Genomic DNA, 9,145 nt, shown 5'->3' on the forward strand with positions numbered 1-9,145 from the left:
ACCACCCCATCGCCCTCGCTGTCCAACGCGCCCTCCTCGCATGTCTTCAGGTACGCAACTGCAATGCCAGAGAATTGATGACGCAAAGTTGCCAATGTCAATGTGGAAGCGGTAATGGTGTAAAGCTATACATCATCGCCAAGTATAAGGAGACAGACAAGGCCTCGACCGCTACGCGGTCTCAGCTCTCGCAGCATACTTTCATTCACCAAGTATAAGGAGACAGCTTTTGCATTTGTTGAACGACCACGACGACTTTTCATGCACGCGTTTGACGATTGCCTGTCACCATAGGCGCCGACCAAGCTGCAGCAACAGGGGCAGCAAACCATCTCTTCGGGGCTCGTGATCCGAATAATCAAGCACCGCATGGAGGCGCTTGGCTGGGACTCCCGAATGCTGCTGGACTCAGTGTTTGTGGCTGCTCAGCTGCTCATGGCTGCCCCCCCCCCACCAGGGGCGCACCCGGGGTCTGCCCCCCACACCCCCCACCTTGTCGCAGTCCTCCGTGCCGTTCTTCAAATACGGCAGCTCTGCCTTGGTGTCAACAATCCTGCCACCGGCGAGGCCGTCGATGCATTGTATCGTGCTCTGATTCAAACGGTGCGTCCGCAACCCTGCAGGGACCTTCCGGAAGCTTGTGGAAGCCCCCTTCTGTCTGCAAGAGACATGTGCATGTGTGCGTCATGTCGGGGGAGAGCTGTACATGCTTCGGCCAGCCATCTATCGTACCACATCTTGTCCTTGCAATGCACCGTCCATAGAGTATGGTGTGCCACTATGCCATAGTGGCACACTCATGATCCCAGGCTAGGGCTGTACAAAGGCCGAGGTTGCTGCCCATTCGTGGGATCAGCACCTACTCATTCAAATGACGAAAATCAGCGTTTCTGGTAGGAGACGTACACTTTCGTACAGGCTTAATGCAGGCCCGTGGTGAGGAACCAAGTGTTAATTTGTGGGTCTATTGTGCAGGGCAAAGTGGACGAAGCGCACGCAGTCAAGCTCAACATGTGGGACAGCTACATCGCGGCATCTAGGATGGTGCCAGTGTCGTCCAATGCGTCGATCCTTAGCGAGGACTTTGGATCACAGAACAACAACATCACACAGTACTTCCCGAAACGCACCTCCCTCTCACGGCCCATTCCTCACGGAGCTGTTAACGCATCGGCAAGCTCTGCAGTCCTACCAGAGATTGCCACCGAATCTGGCTGGGGGGGTGCCGACTGGACAAATCTCGTGGATCGGGGGGGCCTCTGGATAGCTCGCATTCCAATGTTCTCGATGGTAACGGAATGTTTGCTGATAACAGCTCCCGCGGGCATGCCTGGAGCACATGTCTACTTGACAGCACGCGCGAGAGCACGTGGGGGCTGCTGTCGCAGACAGTCACGGGGGAGGTGAGCGATGTGCTCAAGGGCAGGACGCCCAACGGTGTGATCCTCCCCGCCCTCGTCGAGCCGTTCACGCCGACGCTGAGCAACGCGTTCTCTACGACGCAGAGCATCAAAGACGACGAAAAATCGATCCTTGCGGCGATGGAGTCACGAAGGGCGACGCTACGCAGGCAGCCCTCGAGTAGCGGATTGATGTCTGACTCCCGTGGCTTCCTGATGGGTGGCTCTGTCCCCAACATTGCTTCTCTCGGCTCCGACATCGCCATCGACGAAGCTGAGAAGGACACGGATATGAGCATTTATATTCCCACGCTCGGTTTGCAATGCGCCAGCCAACGCGTGTCGAGGTCCTACCTCGACTGTGTGGACGACCCGACCTCGAAGGCTGGCACGAGCTGACTCATGGGCGTGTGTGTTCGCAGCAACACAATGACGTACTGACGCTGGAAACAGGACAGGGCTCGTCGCACAAGCTTGCCCGCTGTGTTCGTTCAATCTCGCTTGCACCGCGAGGGTGAAAGAAGGTGCAGGCATGAGCTGTGAAAGCAGCTGCTAGGCTGTGCGCATGCTCATCAGGCCTCTGGTGCTTTCACTCCTGTTCAGTCCTGTTGGATGCACCGTGCTTCAGGTATTTGTATAGCACTGATGCGCCGTGTGACGTGCAAATGTGACCAACTTTACACCATGCAAAAGTCTCCCATCTGCAAACATTACTTCCCCACATTATTTTTACATGAACGTCAACTGTGAGTGTCTCATTCAAAGCCATGCATATGCCTTTATGTGCAGGCCACCACATGACAGAATCTTACGATGAGCCTACTGTTTGAGTCTAGTCAGTCACGCTTATGTGGTGTCTCCTGTCTATTCGCCTCAAGTGACCTCCTTGGGAATCCATTGGAATGTTGTTGCTCGTGGTAAGGAAGCTTTAAAGCTACACAATGTATATAGGTTGGCATCGCAGGCGTCACATTTGACAATTCTTTTTTTTTTAAGGGTATAAAGGCATGTGCTAGGCTGATCTGCTATGTTGCAAGGTCACAAGCTGCTGCATCTCTATCATCACTTTTGGTTTGTTTGGCGACAATGGCGCAAAGAAGTGGCAGGAGCTGTACTGCATCCTGCATGTTTGTCGCTAGCTTGAAGGGTGGGACTTGAAATATGATAATGTGCTCAGGAGTGTAGTGGTCACTCATCAAATTGCACGACTGGCTTTCGTTGGTGTAACGCCTGTGATTCAGTCATTCTCCTCATTCGACTCTTCTGCCATTTAACCGCGCCCACGGGACAAAGCCTCACGACCGCAAGAAAACAATGTTTTCCTTCACACCAGCAACCCCAAACACAACTTCATGCTTGCTGGTACTCAATGTTATATATGTCACGATTTATCTCCGAGAAAACAAACTGGCAATGACCGTGACGTCAGAATCACAAGCACAGGGTATGCTTACAACCGTGCCGCCCAGCATAGCTCAACTCTGTCGGGATAATATGATGGGGGGGTGGGGCTCGAGTGGACCTCTGGGTGGCCTTGGCTACAACGGAAACTAAAAGTCATCGGAATGACATGCACGACGCATGGTTGTGACCATCTATTAGTTAAACTCGGCAGAGCTTGCATCGTGGAGCCTCAACGACTTCACAACAAAGTCTATAGTGCAGAGTAGAGAGGCCGACCAAGTGGGTGATGTGTGTCTTCCAACATCCTTGTCCCCCACCGACAAAATCAAAGCGAAGCGGCCTATTTGATTGCGTAATAGCTACATGAATTTGCATCCCTCAAATAGGCATTGCATGCATGCTGAAGCTCGCACCCAATTCGCTTCTCTTGAACGCTTCTCTTGAACCCAACGTTCAAAAGAATTTCTTGCCCGGTTGACAAGATTGCCTCGCATGGTCCTTGTCTCTTGTCTGACAATTACATCACAAAGCAGATGGTCATGCCACCATCAACTTTGATAGCATGACAACAAAGAATACAGAAAAGAATTAAGACAGTACAACCCTGTGGCCTCATGCAGTTCAAAACACGCAATCCTCAGCTGGCCCACTTGCAGGCATCTTGCAGCATGGTGAGGACCCAAAGCGTACAAAGAATCTTGGCGCATATTGTACAAGTTGCACATGGTCTTGTTCGAGGCGCACATCCAGCAGTCATGCGACTGAACAGGAGTGACCTCAGCCCTGCTTATCGATCCCAGATGTTCGCAACGCCAACACCAGGGGGGACAAACAGCAGCAACCCTTGCCCGCTCTATGGCAAAGCTTATGCGCGTGACTACATCATCAAGCGACCATCACCCCACCACGGACCTGCAGCGCTTGGTTCCGCATGTTAAGGCCCACAGCACCCCTCCACTTGACTGCACAAGCAGTTGCACGTATGCCATTTCAGCACGCAAACAGTTGATTCAAGCACTCAGCCGCATGATACCCGTCCGTGGCGGTTGGCTGCTGCCCGGGGTGCTCTCTCCGCCAGGAACACGCGATTGGGGACCGAAAGCTAAGATTGCCAACCATTGTACCATGAGGGCAATGGTAGAAGTTGGTATAAAGCTGACGAAAGGGATACAGGTGCAGCTGACAGCGGTCGCGAGTGACCAGGACACAGGAGATTTACTCGACGGCAGGTTGAGCGCTACTCGTCATCATCGTCGCTGCTGGTCAAGAAGCCATCCATCTGGGGCTCATCATCAGAGTCGTGTGCGTGCTCATCAGAGTGGTGTGGGTCCAAATCGTGGCCGTCAGTGTCCATCAGCTGGACTGCATCTGCGGTCTCAATTGGTTTGTGGACGAGTCCCACTGGCTTGCTGCAAGGCTTCTCCCCAGTTGTGACCTTGCTGTTTGACGCGTACTGCCTGACGTATTCTGCATCGCAGGCAGGGCGACTGGTTAACGGATGTTCAGAGGCAGGTAGGTGATTCGAAAGATTGGTGAGGACTGGCCGGTGCGTCTCGAGGATTGGGTTCGGCGCCCACTTTGTCCCCCAAATTCATGCATTCAAACAAGGGCGAAGCCGGAGCCTGATGTAATCACAACTTTCCCACCCTTTCCCATGCATTTTCCGGCATATGGACCCCCAACATCGAACTGGCGGAATGCCAGAACAAACTCTTGCGTGCATGAAATGAGTCACGAGGCGTTGAAGGCACCTGCGCGCCCATCCGATGGGCTTACGACGTGGTGACAAACTGACTGGACGTGATTAGGAGCACTGCAATTGGATAGAGAACGCTAATTCCTCACGAATCTGGAACAAGTGCGCGTTCACAGACTTTCACCATAAACCAACAACAACCTGACCTTTCTGGCTTTCCATGGCTGACCCCTCCTTCCGAGTTCCCTCTGACCAAGCTCGTCACTTCTCCTCCCGCCCCCCCCCGGCACGCAGACACGGCAGGAAAAGAAGTGGCCATTTCTGTGCTTGTAAGGGGCTGACATAGCGATGAAATCGATTGCACGGAGCGGTATCATTGCCCCCTACGATAACCCTCCATGTTCAGCTCATGGTGGAGGGGTGCGTGAATGGCCGTGCCGAAACTGCGGATTTCCTCTTGCGCATGTGTTTTCGAGTGGGACTTTTTGTAAAGATAATATGACCTGCTGTCTTGCATGCAACCTTCTTCATGATGGTAATCGTGCATTGTGGAGCAGCTCCGAGAATTCCGACGCAAACGTCCGATTGACCAATCTAGCGCGCACGTCCAATGTGACCGCAAGTCAAAGTCTTTCTGTATTGGGGGTAAATGAGTCGCATAACGACGACTTGCAAGGCCAATTCGACAAGCCAGATGCGCAGTGGAAGGCAAATTTAGAGTTTAAACGAACGCCCGAGACAAGGCTGAGACGCGACAGCGTGGATCAAATTCTAAAGATTGAGGTAATACACATCAGTGATACAATATCTCTTGATTTAAATGCGCACCTTGCACCTTCCTGGCGTATATTTCAGGTTCTCGCAGCATCAAAGCAGCAGCCTCCCCGTTAAGAGGGTCCGTCGGATTGGGATAGAGAAGCAGCTGTGGCAAAAATACCTCGAATACGTTGATCAAGTCTGCAACACAGCAAATCATGTCTTTTGGTTTTGCAAATAAATCCGCGTCACCAGGAAAAGGGCCGCAAGTGAATACACGACACAATAAATTGCGGTTGCCAACGTCAGCCAAGGACGGACAACGAAAGATAGTGGCTGCCTACTAAACAGATGATCATGTCCACGGGTGCGGGGAAGGAATATCCGGCACATACAGGGCAAGAGCAACGGAGTAGCACACCGAACATAGGTGACCAAGTTTGGTTAATCACATCCAGGCAAACTGACCCCGCCCTGCAAAGTAACACACCGTCAGGACAGAGTGGCATTTACTAATTATGCGCCAATCGAAAGCGTCGATACATACGATTCGTCCACGTTCGGATGATATATTCGTGTCATAAAACCAATTGATGGTGACTTGTAGGGGTAGGCATCCGGAAGCTCCACGCGAACTTTCCACGTCCCGCCTTCATATGGACCTGCATAAGATGAAGGTCAGTGGTGTCATGCGCTCACGGCTCTCAAAGCATTTTGAAAGTGCCGATGACGTTCCGAGGCTCGACTGTTGCAAACCGTGTAGCGCTTCCACGTCACAGCACTCTACCACCTTGGGATTAAGAACGTACTGTCCTTTGGGCCGTGAAAGTCCACTTGGAACTCGTTTGTACAATCGTTAACAAGTTCTACCTTCCAGTCGCTCATCAACCTGCATGTGCTTACCCTCTTGAATGGTCCGACCAACTTTCTGAAACCAGAAAGCAAACGAATACCCGCAGCAGGAATCGCACAATTTCATGACGTCCATATCACGACGTTTATTTTTCACTGGGGACGACATGGTCCCAATTCCGAAGGGCCGAGCTGATGATGCGTTGGATGTCAAGAGTCTGCCAGCTAGCTTCTTGATGAGTTGCAATGACGACAAGTCACCCAGGAGCGGAATCAACTGCGCAAACCACGATATGCAACCACAATGCAAGCACGAATATTACAAGCCTTTCACTGATATGCCTTGCAGTTTGTTCTGTACGTTGCAAGCATCCTTGTGAGCCAAAATTGCTTCGTCACCTGCCGTGCGCGTCTGACAAAGTAGCTTGCATACGCCTGTGGTTGCTGAAAACAATAGGACGTTTTGTATTCAGGAGACGGGTCTGCACGAGGTTTGTGACGAGCGCTGAAGGTAGCTGCACCAGATTGTACTGCTGTACGTCTTTGCCGAGTCATCGCATCGAGATAGGTGAGCTGTCTATTCGGCAGGGTTCTATAGTCACTATGCAAGGCCCTTGCCACGCCCACCATGCCACGGTCGGTGGAGCACTGGTGGCAGCGGCAACAAATATACCTGCTCTTAGTTCGTTCAGGCCTTGCTGATACATATTTGCTGCACGTAGTTGACTGTATGTCATGTAGGTGGTCGTCTGCGGAATTGACTCGCAAACCATCTACACAACTACCATGCAAGCTTCGGTCTCATATTCTGCTTGTAGGTTTCCCTCTGATACATAACGCATGCTTGATTGAGGATGTTCTAAAGACAGGCATTGCAGGTGTTTAGGGTATCGTGTGAACGGCAACAGCGCCAGTTCCATATGTCACGACATACATCACTCTCTTCGCCTGTATCTGCTCGCGTGGTAATATCAAGAGCTGTCCTTAGTGTACTTATGTATGGGTCATCTTGCAAGACATGAGTGCATTGTAGTCATGCAAATTGAATTGCGCAATATCCTCCTGCTTATTTGCATTATCAACGGCTGTTAGGGATCCCACATGCTCTTGGTCCACATGTTCTACGTCTGCGACTTGCAAGAGAACAATTCATGCATAGTTGGGGCTGGAACAAGGCTATGTATGTGATATATGTAGCAACAGTGTTGGGCAGGGACAAGTGCAACAGCGGGTTTGCCAGAAAAGACGGCTCCAGGCCCATTCAACTCATTCAATGGCTCTGTTGTGCAGCCTTTGCCACCTATCACAGGACGCAGCCTGGCCGGTGGTCTGTGGCAGCGCCCCTCTCGAACCCCACCACATGCTGCAATGCTCAAAAGGTGGAGGCTCAAGTCGATGGCATCCTAAGGTACGTTCAGCAGAGCAGTTGCTGCCATTTGATTTCACTCTATCGCAGAGTTAAGTTTGTTCACGCCCGGCAGCAGCAGTGCTTCGCCAGGCAGTTTGCTTTGTGGGTCTGCGTCCATGAAAATGTATGATCACATGGGAGTCAAACTCCATTCTGGCAAAGCACTGGTCTACATCACGCGATGTCAGTCATTGAAAGGGCACGCGGGCAGAGTGCTAGCTAGCACTGATGTTGCGGAGCAAATTGAGGCGAATCAAGGGCTGGGAAAACTTCTGATATGTTCAGAAATATCTGAATTTTCAGAATTCTTCAGAACACTGTGAAAAAAATAGTACCGAAGCAGTCAAGGATGCAGTACGAAAAAGGAAACGCAGTTTGTGCTTTATAGATTGGAGCTGGATACACGGGAGGCTCGGGCGACGCTCAAATTTGAGTCGGTGAGGAGCCCTAAGGGCCAGGCCATTGAGGTGAGTGCTGTGGATGAAAGGGGGGAGGCGTGGGAGCGGGGGGTGCGCCCAGGGCACCGCCTCGTGGCGATTTCGGACCCAATTCGCACCGATGAGATGTGGGAGATGAGCGCCATGTCCAGTGGCCGATTCGTCCGCGACGCCCTCAAGCTTCGAGTTGCCCCCACGATCTGCCTGCACCTCGACACCAGGTGTGCTGTATCATGCATCTCTTTGAACAATCCCTGATTTTGGCACAGGCTATTCGACTGATTCCGCCAATTTCGGTGCCGAATTGAGAACAATCAAGTGGCGTATGGGCCAGGAATCACCATGTGGTTCCTCTGTTGTGCGATTGCTGAGCATGCTGCGTATCTCCCGTTGCGTTTGCATATTGATATGCGTATTCTGCTATGGGCCAGGACTCCCAGTCATACTATCATGTAAATGGCTTGAGTTCTCTGTCAAGTGAAGTTCCCTCTGGACAGTCACCGCTGCAGAATATGAGATCGATCAAATAAGTATACTCAACCAACCTATATTTTACGGTAGTCTGTTGTGCAACACCACCGCATCATTGACTGTGGCAATTGTGCTGTAGATACACGCTGTATTCGCTCGAGGGCGGACAAGATGGTAGTTTGGGCTCCGTTGCGGAAGCTTCGGAACGCGCAAACAGCGACGGTGATCAGGCCGAATCCGTTTCCACAGACTCCATTAGCGGTTCGTACTTGGACGCTGTCACCTCGTCTGTTGAGTCAGGCAGCGAGTCAGATGACGGGCCTCAAACAGTTGCTCAACGTCTTGAGGCACAGTACAGGTGTGACTTCCAGCGTATACACGTGCAGTCACAGGGAGACTGCACGTCACATTACGGCAGGCATTAATTATAGCCTTAAACTGAGGTGCAGCATGGTTGCTACTACTGGAGTTTGGCTGGTGGCCATGTGGATGCGATAGTGATGTGAGTAGATTGATACACGATAGCGTCATGTTTACAGATAGCAGGCGAGCTCAGTGAAAGTGCAGTCAAGCTCTCAGTCATGTCGCCACAATCACTAAAGCCGCACAGCATGAAATGGCAGCTATCTCACGGAGCTCTCTCGCAGAGATAGTGAGTGGGTGAGGGCTCACGTACAGGAGGCAGGAAGAAAAGGCGAAGCGGAAATCGCCCGTGCAAGTA

General features: G+C 51.8%; 1 protein-coding gene across 1 annotated transcript; it reads right to left on the reverse strand.

Moving 5' to 3' along the window:
- Positions 1-4,041: 4,041 nt before the first annotated feature.
- Positions 4,042-6,442, reverse strand: LOC149808614 (ubiquitin-conjugating enzyme E2 5-like). The gene is made up of 6 exons (XM_089995229.1): positions 6,228-6,442; positions 6,066-6,145; positions 5,804-5,918; positions 5,678-5,730; positions 5,329-5,457; positions 4,042-4,271 (listed from the first exon to the last, which is right to left on the reverse strand). The coding sequence occupies exons 1-6, from the start codon at positions 6,275-6,277 to the stop codon at positions 4,042-4,044; spliced, it is 657 nt and encodes a 218-aa protein (XP_089851355.1). The 5' UTR covers positions 6,278-6,442.
- Between the last annotated feature and the right edge of the window lie 2,703 nt (positions 6,443-9,145).

The sequence above is a fragment of the Nuphar pumila genome, unplaced genomic scaffold, assembly GCF_984573655.1.
Source record: "Nuphar pumila unplaced genomic scaffold, dmNupPumi1.hap1.1 HAP1_SCAFFOLD_2625, whole genome shotgun sequence".
NCBI lineage: Eukaryota > Viridiplantae > Streptophyta > Magnoliopsida > Nymphaeales > Nymphaeaceae > Nuphar > Nuphar pumila.

Coding starts and splice junctions, on each gene's coding strand:
- LOC149808614 (XM_089995229.1), bottom strand. CDS start 6,277: ATGTCGTCCCCAGTGAAAAATAAACGTCGTGATATGGACGTCATGAAA. Junction 6,146..6,227: donor GATATGGACGTCATGAAATT/GTGCGATTCCTG, acceptor AAGCACATGCAG/GTTGATGAGCGACTGGAAGG. Junction 4,272..5,328: donor ATACGCCAGGAAGGTGCAAG/GTGCGCATTTAA, acceptor CCTGCGATGCAG/AATACGTCAGGCAGTACGCG.